The 17,090-nt window shown below is 45.8% G+C and overlaps 2 protein-coding genes across 5 annotated transcripts in view; one reads left to right on the top strand and one right to left on the bottom strand.

Annotated features, from left to right (window-relative positions):
• Nucleotides 1-6,703, top strand: part of TBC1D8 (TBC1 domain family member 8) — a 134,925-nt gene extending 128,222 nt beyond the window's left edge. For 3 of the 4 annotated variants that reach the window (XM_069073032.1, XM_069073030.1, XM_069073029.1), the window contains 5 exons: nt 1,383-1,623; nt 2,097-2,162; nt 3,713-3,802; nt 4,336-4,433; nt 5,545-6,703. In XM_069073032.1, coding sequence (XP_068929133.1) covers nt 1,383-1,623; nt 2,097-2,162; nt 3,713-3,802; nt 4,336-4,433; nt 5,545-5,982 — 933 coding nt within the window. In that variant the 3' untranslated portion in view covers nt 5,983-6,703. The remainder of the gene's footprint in view (nt 1-1,382; nt 1,624-2,096; nt 2,163-3,712; nt 3,803-4,335; nt 4,434-5,544) is intronic. The other variant, XM_069073031.1, reaches the window with a different exon arrangement.
• A 681-nt stretch (nt 6,704-7,384) lies between these two features.
• Nucleotides 7,385-8,677, bottom strand: RPL31 (ribosomal protein L31). The gene is made up of 5 exons (XM_069073033.1): nt 8,521-8,677; nt 8,114-8,220; nt 7,756-7,881; nt 7,552-7,664; nt 7,385-7,451 (listed from the first exon to the last, which is right to left on the bottom strand). The coding sequence occupies exons 2-5, from the start codon at nt 8,218-8,220 to the stop codon at nt 7,420-7,422; spliced, it is 378 nt and encodes a 125-aa protein (XP_068929134.1). The 5' UTR covers nt 8,521-8,677; the 3' UTR covers nt 7,385-7,419.
• Between the last annotated feature and the right edge of the window lie 8,413 nt (nt 8,678-17,090).

Below are 17,090 nucleotides of genomic sequence, written 5' to 3'. Positions count from 1 at the left end.
GAAAACCAGTGTCACAAATAGCACAAGGACCAAGTAAAGGTGGATTAAGAGCGTCAGAGGCTGTGCAGGGGTCCAGAAAGATGAGAACTGAGCAAAGGCCAATGAAGAGATGCACAGTAACTCTGTAGAGTTGTGGTTGAACAATGGGCTCAAAAGTCCTTATCAAGTTAAACAAGTGAGTCAAGGGGAAGCTCCTGTGCACAGGGCCTTCTCAAGGTTAGCTACAACAGGCAGGGATATGACATGATACAATCGTTGGGATGGATGATCAAGTGAAGTTATTTTTAAGGATGGGGAAACATGGGCATATTTGTAGGTAGGAGGGTTGGGATAATGGAGGGACAATCTGCAGAAGGCAGGATGGATAGGTCCACCTTAGCTTGTAGCCAAGTGTGCCTTGGCAAGAAGGGCCCCCTGGTGATGGGAGCCAGCGATAAGGCAAGGATTTAGCGTGCCATGCTGTGCTAAGTGTTGGAGGCACTTTGGAAGGCTGGCATAAGGCATGACACTTGAGATGACAAGGGGGTAGAAGTGGAAGCTGTTGGCAAATGGAAGTTATCACCGAAGAACCGCAGGTTTGAGGAAGGATGAAAAAGAACTGGAAAAGCCACTGCAGTGAGTGGGACAGTGAGTCAGGGAGGCATCAAAGACTTGACAGCACCAGTTGAGGTTCTGTCACAAATTCATAGTCGGTCCAACCAGAATAGCTTTGTGGTATTCTCTTGCTTGTTTGGTAGCCTGTGTATAGGAGGATCAGGCAGCATGAATGGTGGGAGTGACCCAAGGCTGAGACTTGGCAGGGCAAGACTGGTGATATGATGGGAGCAGGGAACTCCAAGGCAGGGCCCAGAGTAGAGTGGAACACTACACTAGGTATCACTGGTGGCCCAGGAGGGAGGCTGAGGGACTGAAGTTCATGGTGTGGCACTGCAAGGCAAGGTTAGATGAGACTGTAATCAGGTTAAGAACTTCAGACTTGATGGAAGCTGGGCATTTGTGATAGCAAGATGAGAAGTGTGACCATCTTTGTGTGTGGCTGTGGTATAGTGCAGGAGCAGGTGATGGGGCATGTGGTTAGGGCGTTTGAGGCAGTATCAATATGGACGCCCAAGTCTCATAGCATCAAGTGGGGGAGTAAAGACTGACTCGGTTTCTATAGAAACAGACTGAGAAGCTAACTGAGGAGATAGCCCAACTTGGCTTTAGATCTTTTTGCACCTTACTAGCAATGTCCATTGGCAAGTCACTTCCCTCTTTCATTAAATGAAACTGGTCAAGACTCTCAGGTTCTTTGTCCTGTGGTACAGTTGTTTCCATCACACCACCACCCTTCTCCACCTCAATCCTGACACCACCATGTCTCCACTCTTTTGTTTTTGAAGAGAGAACATATGATAAGCTGCTACTGGGAACAGACAAGTCCTGCATTTCAGCACCACGACCCCAACAGACCGTATGCTGAACAGTATCTGATAGATGCCCAACAGTTCACCAACCTCTACAAGCTTGTCTCTCCATGGACGTGTGGTGCCCACACCGAGATCCTGGCTGAAAGGACCTTTCGCCTCCTGGATGAAAACATGGACCATCTTATTGCATTCAAAGGATTTGCTATCTGCCTAGGTAATACTCTCTATATAGGGAATTAACATCGTACTGGTCTTCTTCCCAGAAGCCATCCAAGTTGATCACATGCTAAGACAGATGCTATCACCCTCTCCCTACTGTCTTGGCTAGTTTGAAGATAACTTTTAAAGTACAGACTTCATTAATGAAGACTACAGGGGAGTGCAGGTATGGAAAGCACCCAGATATCTGAGTTCATGTGTCCTGATGAGAATCATGCCTCTGTATCTGTTAACTTTGTTAAGCTTTGCTTTCATTTGACAAAAGATTTTATTCTAGCCCCTTTACCTAAAAAGTCAGAAGAGAAAGCTGAGAACTGTTTTGTAAAACTTTGTTCAAAGTTCAAATCCGCTAAAAACTTATATAGAAAATTTTTCAAAATGTAGAGTCGTCAAAAGTAATGCATGCAGTTTTTATCTCTACAGTGCGAGTACTGTATAACAATTTTGTTGTCTACTTCTCATTTGCAGATATTATGTACAATGGAGAAATGAATGAAAAGATAAAACTATTATATAGGCTCCATCTCCCTCCTGGTAAGACAGAGCAAGAAAAGCTGTTTTTAGTCTACCCACAGACACACTTAACACACTGAACATTTCTACATTTCTCCAAACTTAAGGGTTGCTATAGTACAAAAACAGTCAGGACTCTACTGAATATAGAAAGCAGCTGATTCTTTTGAAGTTTGAAAAAATAACTTTTAGGCACATATTCTTAGTTTTGCAAAGCTTATTTATATCAAATGGGATTTGGGAGCCAACTTGCTGGTATCTTGCTTTTCTTCTGCAAGCTAACCTATTTTTAGTTCTTTGTGGTGGCTACAGGTAAGGACAGTGTTTTGACCAAACTTTGGAAGTACATGAAAACACTAAAATTAAGGGACAAATTTTTACTCAAAAAAAAAAAAAAATATATATATATATATATAAAATCGCCAGGTAGTGACTAAACAAGCTAAGATTTTAGTTCGGGTGTTTTAACTCCATGTTGAACTAAGGGCAGATGTGCATCCTGAAAAGCCTTGGCTTGGCTCCATGGATCACAAGAGGAACCCAAGTGAAACAGAGTGGACATTTCAATCATTAAATGACAGCACTTTTACACATACAACAGCTTAGCATATGAACTTTAAGGTTTACAAAGGCCTTTAATGAAACCATCTCATTTGAAATCCTGACAATCTTGTGAGCTATGTACCAATAATAGCATCACTTTACAGAAAATTTAGAGCCAAAGCAGGTTGTGAGTGGCCTAAGGTCATACAGTGAGCTAGCTAGATCAGCTGTAGCTCCTGTTTGGTTTTCTCTAGGTGTCATAAAAAACAAAAGACTTAAACCTTTAGGACAAAAAGTGTACTCTGGTTCCCTTAGGGCAGGGATGTATTACTTTGAGCCCATGAATTTGTTTCTCAAAATATTTTGATAATCATTTCAATATAGTTGCTTTCATTTGTAATTCCATGTATTTAAATTTATTTAAAATTACTATTTTGAGAAGTCTGTGACACAAGGTCAAGAAATCCTATTTTAGGGCCAGAAAGGTTATATGCTTCACTTTTCATTTTTGCTAATTCCTAAAACCCTATCTATGTTGCATTAGTTAAGAAAATGGCTTAGTACCTTTAGAGGGAGGCGTGATCAGCTTGGAATTACAAGGACCAGAGTTCAAACCAACATTGTTATTTACCACCTTTAAAGCAAGTCACATCTGCTCTCTGCCTTCGTTTCCTAATCTACAACAGGGGTAGGACTAGATGCCCTCTCAGGGTCCTTTTCTAGATCTAGACCTAAGACTCTTCAGATGCATTATGCCAATTTACAGAAAGGGGATTAGAAAAACATAGTGCTAATTTAGGCTTCAGTGCCACCTTGTGGAGACCTGACCAATTACATCAGACTGAGGTAAATTACCCAACTTGGGAGAATTTAACATACTGATTTTACAAACTGAAAAAAATCGTCCTTAGTTTTAAAGAAAAGATGTTACTTATTCAGTCAAAACTGGAACCTCAGGTGTTAAACTGTAATTAAGAACTTGTTTAAAGAAAATTAGTTGAGAATGTAAATGTTTTTTTTTTTTAAAGCTCTCACTGAAAATGACAAGGATAGTCAATCACCATTAAAGAATCCACTACTGTCAACTTCAAGACCCCTGGTCTTTGGGAAGTCAAATGGCACGTATTGGTTTTAATTTAAAAAAAAATTTTTTTAAACAAGATACTCTAGCTGTTGTAACAACATTTATCTACAGCTCACCCACCTGACCTAGTCATCCCCATCTTCTTCCCCAAACCAATTGGAGGTAAAGATTTCCAAAGTCAGCTTCCTATTAATGGCTGCCTCCTCCCAACTATCACACCAGCTCTCCTCCCCAGCCCCAACAAAATACAAAGACTGTTGTCCTGAACTCCAGGTCCCATATACGGATTAATTAAAAGCTATCAGTCATTAGCAGTATAACAGTCTAGTCACGAGTCTTCAATACCCCATTGCATTGTTTTCCTCTAGCTCCCTTTTCTCACTGGGACCTAGCTTAAGTGACCGCTGTATATTTGGAAATCCCAAGGATATTAGCCAAGTCCTTGGAATAAAATTGAAAAAGTTAAATGTTATCCTTATGGTTCCCAAGTGTTCTTAGCCATTCTGTTCCTACTTGTTTTTACTGAATGGTTTTATCACTTTGTTTTTTTTTTCCCTTTGTCCCAAGGTGATGCAATTGATTATCAGAAGCAGTTGAAGCAGATGCTCAAGGACTTAGCTAAAGAAAAAGATAAAACTGAAAAAGAATTGCCCAAAATGAGCCAGGTAATGGATTGTTCACATACACACATGAAGACTCTACCTTCCTCTGCATGTTCAGAACTGTCCTTTAGTTTGACATTTACAGCACCTTCCTCTAACTCAGATGGTCCTCAGATGACAGCCAAGGCCAGACTAATGCTAGGAATCTCCCTGGCTCAGAAGACATTCCCCAGACTCGGCTTCTGCTGGCCTAGGCTTCAAGAGCCCAGGGTCACTTTCAACTCAAGTGTAGAGACCACACATTACACCTATATCTTCAGTAACTGCCACTGAAGTTAGTTCTTATGGCCTCGGAGGCCCCACTGGAGTTAAGGCCTCCAACAGGCTAGGCAAGGTGGACAGAAGGCTGCTGGTATCCTTTAAGAAGTTAAACATGGGGGCGGCCAGGTAGCACAGCGAGTAAGAGCACCGGCTCCAGTGTTGAGAACACCTGGAGATCGAATCCCGGGCTCAGACACTTAGCACCCACCCAGTAACACTTGGCCGTGTAACCTTGAGCAAGTTACTTAACCCCAATTGCTTTAAAAAAAAAAAAAAAAGAAGTTAAACATGGCTCCAGAGACAGAACAAAATTGCTTTTAGGAGAGGGAAGTCATGGTGGCACTTCTGTATAACTTTAACAATAAGGGTGGCAAGGGATTGTTTGGTATAAAGCAAAAAACCTCAACATATATTCTATCTACACATGTTCTTGAGGGCTGCTTCAGTTTTCAAAAAGAACTGAGAATTGAGTGTGGAGACATTTCATAGGCTTCCACATCTAAGTACAAATTCTGATTAGAACACATCTTTAACTTTAGAAGCAGATCATAATACATTAAAAAATACTGAGTAACTACATGGTGAGTTTAAAAGGTGACCTCCAAATGAATCAAGCTAAGTCCAGAGAAATCTCAATTTTTGAAAGAGGAATCTTAGCCTTAGTAGGTCTTCTAAAATTCAAAACTCTGAAAACTGCAACTGTTATGGCTTTCAAACTCAAAAACAGTAGTCTTGTATCTTATGCTTAACAAGGCCACTTAGGCTATTTCCATTCCTTCCTTTTACAAATGTAAATAGCACTCATAAGACTACTACAAAGTGTACTGATCACTTTTTTTTTTTCCCTTCTCAGAGAGAATTTATTCAGTTCTGTAAAACTTTATATAGTATGTTTCACGAAGATCCAGAGGAAAACGATCTCTATCAAGCTATTGCCACTGTAACGACCTTGTTACTGCAGATAGGAGAAGTGGGCCAGAGAAGCAGCAGCTCAGGCAGCTGCTCGGACGAGTGTATGGACGACGTACAGACGGAAGCCTCTGCTTCCACCTCGGACCAGGACTCGGTTTTTGCTGATATGGGGAAGATACCTCAGAGATATTCCCAAGCACTATCTATGACAGAAGGAGATTGGACGGTCTCCCTCGAGCACATTTTAGCATCACTTCTGACTGAACAGTCACTTGTCAACTTTTTTGAAAAGCCACTAGACATAAAATCTAAACTTGAAAATGCCAAGATCAATCAGTCCAGTCTCAGAACCAATGAAATGAGCCGCCAGTCTGAGTAGCGGACATCACGGTGCCCTGTAGCACAGCCCCGCTGCTCTGCGGGGGTACACTGAGGATGCCGTACCAAAGCACATGCTGCAAACAAGGCTGCTTCCCCACTTCTTAGCGTTCTTAGCAGAGTGAACTCTGCCCAAATGTCAGACTGAATTAAGTTTTACAAGCCTGAGGGATCAGAGGTATCTCAGTAGGACAGCAACCAAATGACACTGGAGACAAACAAATATTATGCTTTATTTACAGGACTTGGAGAAGTCATTCATTCCTTTCTTTGTCCAATCTGTAGCCATTCTAGCTAAGGACCCTGGAGCAGACAGAGCACAGCAGGCTATGCTCATGGCTGGTCTCCCAATGTTTAAGCTACAATTTTGTTTCAAAGTTTGCTGCTGCTTACCTCTCCTATAGAGGGATACCTGTATTTTTTTAGAGCACTTCCCCCACCGATGAGTGTAAAAGATATTACTCAATGAGATGTGGGGTGTTTGGGGGGAGGAACTAATTCACTTTCAGGTTTAAGAGTTACTGTTTGCGATTGGCTTCTTTATTTTCTTTTTGCACTAATCCTGAAAACCTTGTTTCAATGCTGGTAATTGAAACTGTCTTAATATTTTTGGTTGTATTCAATTTGTATGTCTTGCAAAAAAAAAAAAAAAGTGTACAAATCATGCTTTTGATGTCGTTGGTCCCCAAAAGCAGTTTTTAATAATAATTCTTTTGTATTGACTTTGGGTTTTCTTTCAGTTACTTGAACACGTTTTGTAGCCATGCCCCTTTCTATAAAAAGCCTTTAAGCACACCTACAAACTTAGAATTTGGACAACTTGGTCCAGTCTACTCATTGTATAAGTAAGCTAATCATATTTGGAAAACACTTCCTTTAGGGTATGTTCTCAACAAATCTCATTTTAGGGGCGGCCAGGTGGCTCAGCGCCTAAGCACCGGCTCCAGAGTCAGGATGAGCTGGATCAAATCTGGGCTCAGACCCTCAGCACCACACCCAGAAATAACTGGCCGTGTCACCTTGAGCAAGTTACTTAAAAAAAATCACATCTTATCTCCATGACAAGGCGCATCTCACACATCATGTTTGTGGCTAACTATGGAGGCATCATGACCACCCCTTAAATAAGTCATCCGGGTTACATGATGAGAAGCCACCAACGTGGCTCCGGGCCTTCAAGCGCACCCCGGACCCCGCCAGCCCCACGCGCTGGTGCCCAAGACCCTGCCCCTCGGCTCCCCCGCGGAGGTGTGTGCGTGTGCGTGTGCACACGTGTCAGAGGACACAGGCCGGGAAACCACCCCAGTTACCGCTCCTAACACAGCCCTGCTCTCTTCCATCACCCACCAAAGCTCAGGAAAGGCGCACCCGCACTACCTCCCACAGTCACGACAGGCTACGGCTGACATTTCATGCCTTTATTGGGACCCGGTCCGCCTTAGTTCTCATCCACGTTGACCGTCTGCAAGCCTGCAACGTGAGAGCTCGGAGTGAGCTTGGGGCTGGCCCGGCCTCCCCACCACCGCCTCCCCCGTCTCCCCGGCCTCCCCCCGCCCCGCCCGGGGCTCACTTTTGAAGGTGGTCACCGGCACGTAGGTGACCAGCGTGTACAGCTTGTTGGGCGAGTCTTCGTCCTCGTTGCGCTTGCGGGACAGGCGCACTCGGAGGCGGTAGGGGACGTTCCTGGGAAGGAGGCCGGGCCAAGTCAGGGGGGCTCCGAGGGCCGGCGCGGGCGCCCCCCCACGACCCCCCCGACCCCCCGGGGTGCGCGTACCTGATGCCCTTGGCCCACACGGCCTTGTTGAGCCTGGTGTCGATGCGCACGTCCGGGGTCCCCATCTCCTTCATGGCGAACTTGCGGATCTCCTTCAGGGCCCGCGGGGCGCGCTTCTTGAAGCCTCTGGGATTCCGGGGAAGAGAGGTCCGGGAGGCACTGAGCACGCCGCAGGAGGGCGGCTCCGCCAGGGCCCGCGGGGCAGCACCACGTGACAGGCCTGTCCGCTCTCCGGGCCGCGTCCCCCACAGCGAGCACAGCCGCCTCGGTTAGCGTAGCGAGCGCCACCCCCCCACCCCCCCCCCGCCCGGCCCGGCCTCCCCGGCCCGCAGGGGCCCCGCGCCCCGGCCGCACTCACACGCCGTGGATCCGCTTGTGGATGTTGATGGTGTACTCCCTGGTCACCACCTCGTTGATGGCGGAGCGCCCCTTCTTCTTCTCGCCGCCCTTCTTCGCGGGAGCCATCTGCGCGGGGGAGGGAAAGAGGAGCTGCCGAGGCGGCCGGGGACGAGCGGGGCCCCGCCCGCGCCCTCCCCCGGGCAGCGCTGACCCGGCCCGGCCGCGAGGCTCGCTCCCAGGCCTCCCACTTGGCCCAGGCCCCAGACAGCCTGAAGCTGGCCTGAGCCCTCTCGGCAGGCCCCGCGCCGCGGAGGGAAGGAGGAGCCTGGACTAGGCAGGGAGGGAGCCCGCTGTCCGGGTCGGCGCGAGCCCCGGGGCGGATGGCGCCGGATTCCGAGGGGGCCAGAACGCCGCGAACACACTCACCCTTGCCGGGGACCAGGTCGGAAAGGAAGAGTGCAGAGAATTGTGGGAGCACCAAATACTCAGGCTCCGTACTACTTCCGGGTCGCGCGTGCGCAGGAGCTGCAGGCTCCCGCGGAGAGACGCTAGGAGGGAGGAGTGTCGGCCAGCCGGCGTCCTACGTCACACGGCGGGGGGCGGGGCAGAAGGACCAAACTCCGCCCCCTGTACCAGCCACGTGACACCCCTTCGAGAAAGTCCCTGATCCAGCTTTGGTTCGCGTCTCCGCGGGTCCCCCCACACAGAGCATGCGCTCCCTTCCTTCCACCTTCTGGAACTCCCATTCTCTCCCCCATTCTCCATCCACCCTTAGCCCAGGAAACCGTCGCCGAGTTTCCTCCCGTTGTCTGAACTGCCTCCAGTGGAGGATTCCCCGACCGGCTTACGCACCTCTCTGAGTGCACCTGCGCTAAGAGAGGTCCGCTGCCTCCCCACGATCCCTCCGCTCCCATACAGTCACTGACCCCCTGCGGCGACGGGCATCATGTTCCCCTCCTGCCACCGCCCCACCGCCCACGGGCAGCTGCGCGTCCCGCCAGACCCTGCTTATCTCACGTTCTGCCTCCCTCCCGCCTCCCCTGTTACTGTCGGGCACCACCAACACTCCCAGTCACCCAGCCTGGCACGGCCAGGTGCCAGCCTCCCGACAGCCCACATCCGTGCCCCGCACATGGGCTAGCCTGTCAGTCCATCTGTCCGTCCTGCATTGGCCTGGGACCCCACTCTGGCCGTGCCACCCTCCTTCAGTAAACTCCGGGGTCTCTCCGGCACGTCCAGGATCCTGACATTCAGAACCCGCCTCCGGACCCGGTGCACGGGTCTGTTCCTCAAACCACACAGCCCCTCTTCCCATCACGGGCGGTCCCCGCACCTCCTTGCCGGCAACTTTTGTCTTCCTTCACATCCCAGCTAAAACCCAGCTCTCTGCAGGAAGCCTCTCCCGAACCCTCTTAATTCCAGTGCCCTCCCTCTTGGTTGTCTGTATACAGCTCGTTTGCACAATGGTTTACATGCCCCCATCTCCTTGGGAGCAAAAACCATCTTCTACCTTCCTTTGTATCCTGAGCGCTTAGCCCGGTGCCCAACATATGGTGGTACTTAATAAGTGTTTGTTGGCCGAGTGACTAATCATCGCTAGTCCTGGAAGACATGAACTCAGGTACTGCGACTTATCTAAACTTTACAAGGCCCCCAGTGCCAAGCACAGTGGTCGGAGAGGCTTAAGCTGTTTACTGAATAGGATTTATATAGAAACAATACATGGAATGCCCTCCCTGCACCTCCGCACCAACTAATAATAATAATGCTTTCCTTTCCTTTTGCACAGAGTTGCTACGGTGCCTCAGCCCTTTTCTGTAAAATGGTCAGTGATAATCATTTTAATGCCTCCTTCGCAGAGTTAGGGGGAAAGTGTTTCTTTTTTTTTTTTTTAATTAAAGAATTTTTTTAAATATTGCAAAAGATAGATACTACAAATATCAGCAAAATGTGGCTCTTGACCTTAAAGATTTTATAGTCTAATAGAGCACATGAGGCACTTACATGTAGAACTGAATATGAGAGATGCTTAGGAGAAACCAGAATGATTCTCCTTACTCCCATTTCTCTAGCACTCTCATGTCCAATCAGGAGCCAGGGCCTGTTTATTCCATAGTCTACACAACATCTTTCTCCAACCAGGTGGAGTTCCAGGAAGGCTTCCCTTCGAAAGTGGTACCAGAGCTGAGACTAGAATAAAAAATAAGGATTCGGAGAGCCTGGAGGGAGGGAGAAGTATGTTCCCTTACCCACACTCTGGACTCAAATCAAATTGGACAGTTTGACAATTCTTACCTCCCCCCAATACACTGTGTTGGTTCGGTTGTGTTTCAATTGTGATCAATTCCCCATGATTCCATTTGGGGATGTCTTAGCAGAAATACTGGAGTGCTTTGCCATTTCCTTCTCCAGCTCACTTTACAGGTGAGGAAACTGAGACAAATAGGGTAAAGTGACTTGCCCAGGGTCCCAAAGCTAGTAAGAGTCTAAAGTCAGATTTGAACTCAGGAAGATGAGTCTTCCTGACTCCAGGCCCAGCACTCTATTGGCTACCCCAAATATACACTGTTCTCCATACCTTGGCTCAGACTTCTGTGTGCTTGGAATGCCTTCTGTCTCCATCTTGGCCCATTGCCCAATGTCTCTTGTGGCAGCTAGGACAGAGCACTGGTCCTGGAGTCAGGAAGACTCCTCTGACCTTAGACACTTATTAGCTGGATAAGTCACTTCACCCAATGTGCTTCAGTTCCTCATCTGTGAAATGAGCTGGAGGGGGAAATGGAAAACCACTCCAGTATCTTTGCCTGGCCGGGGTCAAGAAGACTGAGCAATATCTCTTTAAAGATATCTTTCCAGATAGCCTGGATTGGTAACAATTTTCTCCTCAGGCTTCAGAGAGCTATTAATCAATCAATAAGCATGTATTAAGTACTATGTACTGGGAGGCACTGTGTAAAATGCAGTGGAGAAAAAGACATAAATGAATGTAAGCTCTCTCAAGGAGTTTACATTCTAAAAACAGTGCTTTTTTTTGTACCTTTCAAATGAATTCATTTTCTAATGTGAGATTATGTTACAGTTAGAGATATTGACCCTTCTGACTATTCCTGTCCCCATCACACACACACACACACACACACACACACACACACACACACATGCATGCACACACGCTGTAATGGGAATGCAAATTTGGAAGATCTTCCCTGCCCCTAGGCTAAAATGCACCTGAAGCCTGGGGAGGGAGGCTTGTTTTTCAGTAGATACTTCTTGATTGGCCAGTGAGTCAATAAGGTTGTTACATTCTCTGAGCCAGGAGAAGGCTATATAAGCCCTGATGTGTAGCTTTATTTTGGGGGCTCACTTTGAGAAGTGTTCTGTGATTTGATCTGAATTCTGGGAAGCTGTTGTTGAGAGTCCCCCGGCTTTGAAAAACCCAGATGTGGAAACCCAGATGTTGACTGGGTATGGATGTAATGGTTGGACAGTTTGGAAATCTGTCTACTTCATCTGTTTCTGTCTTGATAATTCTGCCTGTATGCTTTGAAGTTCGGGGTGCTGACCTTTTTCCCCTGAACAAGGTAAACGATATATGTCTGACTGATTAAAGTAAGCTTGTTAACCCATTTTGAGTTGCTTTCCTTTGACAAAGCAGATCCAAGAACCTGTGGTAGCTGCAAACCCTGAGGACGCTTGGGGTGCTTGCTGCTACACACGCACACACACATGCCCCGCTCCAGCCCACCAAGCCTCCCCACCCTGGGGTACATCCTCCACTCAAGTTTGAAGTTTAGAATACATCCTGGGGCACAGTTCACAGGCCTGAGATTATCCTCAAAGCTACCTTACCCCCTCAGTAACCAGCCTGACACCAAGACTCCATGCCCAGCACTGCCTTGACCTGTTGGTCCTGTCCGACTCTTCTTTTTACACATGAGGAACTGAAGCAAATAGTTAAGTGACTTGCCCAGGGTCACACGGCTAGTAAGTATCTGAGGCCAGATTTGAACTCACAAAGATGAGTCCTTCTGACTCCAAGCCTGGCACTCTATCCACAGTGCCAGCTTGATGCCTTGACTCTCTAGGCTGCCACACCTTTATCAGAGTTTAATAATCAAATCAACACTACTTTTTTTTTTTTTAAGCAATCGGGGTTAAGTAACTTGCTCAAGGTTACAGGGCCAGTTATTTCTGGGTGTTGTGCTGGGTATCTGAGCCTAGATTCGATCCCCAGGTCATGCCGACACTGGGGCCGGTGCTCTTACTGACTGAGCCACCTGGCCACCCCTAAGCAATTGGGGTTAAGTAACTTGCTCAAGGTTACAGGGCCAGTTATTTCTGGATGTGGTACTGGGTATCTGAGCCCAGATTCGATCCCAGGTCATCCTGACACTGGGGCCAGTGCTCTTACTGACTGAGCCACCTGGCCACCCCTAAGCAATCGGGGTTAAGTAACTTGCTCAAGGTTACACGGCCAGGTGTTTCTGGGTGGATGCTGAGTGTCTGAGCCCGGGATTTGATCCCCAGGTCATCCTGACATTGGGGCTGGTGCTCTTACTCGCTGTGCTACCCAGCTGCCCCATCAACACTACTTTTGATATTGTGAAGGGAGAGGGAGATAATGCATTGCCATAGGCTTCTAGCTTCCCTCCCAGACCACCACCCCCAGGTCTCTCATAGCTAACAGACCAGTCCTGGTGTCCCCATGCCCCACTTCCCTACCCTTCCATTGTGCCCTCTAGAACCCTGTTTCCACTGTTTAAAAAAAAAACAAAATCCTGCCTTTCCTATTAAACCCATGCTGTCTCCTTGGAGACTACTTTGTATTCTCTTTATACTTAATGTAAATATGGTCACATTGTTTCTACCTTAAACATGTGAAGACTGCTAGGTGGCACCATAGTGCAGATCTCTGTGCCTGGAGTCAGAATATCTTGAATTTAAATTTGCCTCAGGTACAACTCTGTGACCCTGGGAAAATCACTTAACTTCAGTTTGCCTCAGTTTCTTCATCTGTAAGATGGGGATGATAATAACATCTCTCTTATATGATTATTGTGAGGATCAAATAAGGTGATATTTGTAAAGCCCCCCACCGCCCCAGCACAAAATTCTGAGTACAACAGATACCCAATAAATTTGGCAGAGGAGGGGGTGAAGTGAGAGGGGAGAGCCAGACCTCTGATTTAATTGATGTTGAAAGCTCCTAGTGAAAGATTTTCTCTACCAATCCAGGTGGACACCTTCTACAATTTAAAGTCTAGTTGGGGCACTGAGCACTTAAGTAATTTACCCAAGGTTACTCAGAATATGTCCGAGATTAGGATTTGAACTGAAGACTTCCTGACTTTGAGGCCAGCTCTTTCCCCAGTCACCATGCCACCTTGCTTCTTGTGTTTGTTAATTCTGGAAGTCTGATTGCTGTGTGCATGATAGATCTGAATAAAAAGAGACAAGAGTTGTCAGAAAGGCTACCACGGAAGAAATTCAGCAAGGAGAGGTTGCAGGGCTAGACTGGAGTAGGTATGGAACCGAAGGGCAGGCACATTTGAAGGAATGAACAGCTGCATTTGACAATGGCCTGAACATGTGAGAATGAGAGAGAATAGTGAGTCTGAAATGCCTACACTTCCCAGCCTGTATGATTGAGAGGAGGGAGCTGCTACTGAAAGGAACATTGAGCAGGGGAGCTGATTGGGGATGTAGGGGGAAGGAAGAGGGGAGATGAGGAGTTTAGACTGGAATCTAATGAGTGTGAGGTAATCTGCTGAGACATATAGTGGTAAGACACATAGTACAAGCATTTTTAAGGTGGAAAGAGAGAGAACTATGAATAGTTAGGCACAAACACTAAAGAGAGATAATAAACTTTTCTTGAGTTTTGTTCTGGAAAAACAAAACTGTTTTGCAAGCACCAGAAGGCTATATATTTCTGCTCCCTGTTTAATGAACCATGTTAGGCTGATGAAAGCCTACTTCCATCATCGTACCCATATGCAGAGGAAGGAATAAACATCATGCACGTCTGTCCAAGAAAGTCACCTGCTCTGTTTATACCCAAGATCTGGTCTATTTCGATAGATCCATCTCTTTATTGTATGATTGTCTGAATTTAAAGACTTCAGGTTTTACACAGATAAAACAAAGCAAAAAAGGACACTGGAGGCAGTTTTTTTTAAATAATTCAGGCCAACTCCCCTTTTGCTAAATAATCCTGGCAAAAGGGCTTTAAAAAACCTGCTATTGTCCAGATGAATGTAGTAGACCTTCCTTTTGCATATTTAAACTAAATGATCTTTCACTTAATGAACTGCAGGTGTCATTAGTGATAGAGGAGAGATTTTATTTCTAAACCCTCTGAAATCCAGTGTGTTCCAGAGCTCATACTCTATTCACACCCATTTGAACCGAGACAAATGCAATGGTCTTGGTTTTTCCCTGAAAAAAAAAATGCAGTAAAACAGTATTCTAACAAGTATAATGTCAATTAATCATAAGCTGTAGAGCTCAAATCTCTGGCAAAGGATGTGGGTTTAAAGAATGAACAAAGGAATTACTAATATGTTTTCCAAATTTCTCCAGATTCTGAATATTTGAAAGCGGGTGCTCAGGGAAAAGACAAATCAATAGCACGGTATGCCCTTCCCTACCACTTTTATGTCTTCTAGGTATAAAGAACTACAAGTTAAACTAGGTCACATCTCCAGTAATTAGCTTTTTCTTCTAAGAAGTGGAGATTCTGAAAACTGCTGATTAAATTAAGCAGATTTCTCAGAGATCTGGTAGATGACATTTTGAACTTACTGAAGACTAATGTTATAGGTGGTGATTACTCCATTCTTTATTTTAAAGTAGAATTTTCCTTAAGGTCTTTTTAATGGTGAAGTATTCTAATGTATCTAATGTATTTTAAATGTTTTGATTGACACAACAGACACTTTTCAGAAGCACCCCCGCATTTTATGTAGTGTTTTGCATTTTTTTTCAGTGTTCTCACATCATTTCAGAAGATTTGACAAATGCTGAAGCTAAGGCAGAGTGAGGTTATATGATCATCCCAACAGTTACAAGGCTACTTGGTGAAAAAGTCAGAGTTAGAACCCAGGACTCCTCTTGAAAGAAAGGAAACAAGTATTTAGTTAAGCACCTACTATGTAGTCAGACACTGTGCTAAAGTGCTTTACAAATGTTCATTTCATTTGATTCTCATGATAATACTGAAAGGGAAGGTGCTATTAATATCCCCATTTTACAGATGAGGAAACTGAGGTAAACAGGTGGTGACTTGCTCATAATGTCTGAGGCTGGATTTGAACTCGGGCAGGAAGGCCCAACCCTCCCTCTACTGTGCCATCTAGCTGTACAGCATGCTGAGGAAAGAGTACTGTAGAACATCATCTGGCTGACCCTGTTATTTCCAGGTTGCTAAATCAGGTAGATTCAACTCATTTGTGTTTTGGGAGGATTCTTGATAGATGGGCATTTCTGTGGGTTTATTTATGTGCGATAGGCTAGTATTTTTCAAATCTTTTTTTTGTTTTTTTTTGGGAGGGCAACTGGGGTTAAGTGACTTGCCCAAGGTCACATGGCTAGTTTTTGTGTCTAAGGCCGAATTTGAACTCAGGTCCTCCTGACTCCAGGGTCAGTAGTGCTCTATTCACTGTGCCACCTAGCCACCCCCTAGTATTTTTCTAGAAAAAAAGGTTCATGGATTTTGTTGCTACTTTCCAGGGAATTACCTTCACCTGAGCTCTTTCTAATTTGGACTAGAATGACTTCTCAGATAAGAAATCTAGTTAGGGCAGGCTGACATGTTCTTGGCATCTCATTCAAACCAGCATTTACATCTCTAGGTTTGCTCTTGAATTAAAACATGGAGACATTTACTGTAAAACCAGCCTCAGGTTTCTTTCAGGGCTCTCTGAACAAGCTGTCTATTGTGTGTGGCTCAAGCTCACCATCACAGGATGCTCTCAATTTCACGGTCGATCCAAAGGGAAATACTTCAATCTGTGCAGTGCTTGTCATCACTGGATGCCAGAGAATCCGAGCCACAGGTTTAGAGTGGAAGGGGCTGTCGAGTCCAACAAGTGAGGATGCAGAGCATAAGTGAAGGGCACCAGGGAATATCTGAGCTGGGACTTGATCTCAAGCCTTCCATGGTGTGGCGGACGGACAAGGGCTGGCCAGGAAGACCGCCAAGTCCTACTTCTGGGACATATTGACTGGATGACTCTGGGCAAATCCTTCCACCTCTCACTGTGCTCTAGGATACTTTCTCAGGTGGAGATAAGGTGCCAGCCTGCACTGGCAGGAATCCCCTCAGCGGGGGGCTCTCTATACCAATGAAATCACAGGTGCAGTCCTTAGTCTTTCCTGGTTCCAAGTCTAGTCACTACACCACACTTCCTCTTAATGTCACTTAGCCCAACTTCTTTAAATCACTAATAGGGAAACCGAGGGCCAGAGTGATGAGGTGACTTAACTAAGGTCCTTCAGGGAGTTGGTGAAAGAAATAGGATTTGAATCCCAGCCTGCTGGCTTTTCAGGTTTTATGAAGTTCTCTTTAGAGGATACTTGTTTCCTCTTTTTCTTCAGTAGTAGTTATATTGAGTGATAGGGGATAGACCTGTGATTTCATTTATAAAGTGCAGAAGTGAACCTGTTCTAAATCTTAATTAGAATAACCTACAATGCTGAGAGGTAAATGACTTACCCAAGGTCACACAGCTAATATGTGTGACACAGGACATGAACCTTGGTCTTCCCACCTTTGAGGCCAGCTCTCTATCCATTATGCCACACTGCCTCCCAGTGTTATTTTATTGAATATAAATGCATGCAGAAATAAAGACAAATACATGTTTACTCATAAATACACATACGGATATATCCATATACGTATATGTATATATAAATATACCAAGAGACAGGAATTGCCTCCATAGGAAATTGTACAAATTTGTTAATTTATTACAAAATGTCCACTCACAGAA

The sequence above is a fragment of the Petaurus breviceps genome, unplaced genomic scaffold (genome assembly GCF_028583685.1).
Source record: "Petaurus breviceps papuanus isolate PSGF00001 unplaced genomic scaffold, PetGlider_PUasm1.0 90849, whole genome shotgun sequence".
Lineage (NCBI taxonomy): Eukaryota > Metazoa > Chordata > Mammalia > Diprotodontia > Petauridae > Petaurus > Petaurus breviceps.
The sequence above is the reverse complement of the archived record's forward strand: the minus strand, read 5'-3'. Positions and strand labels throughout refer to the sequence as shown.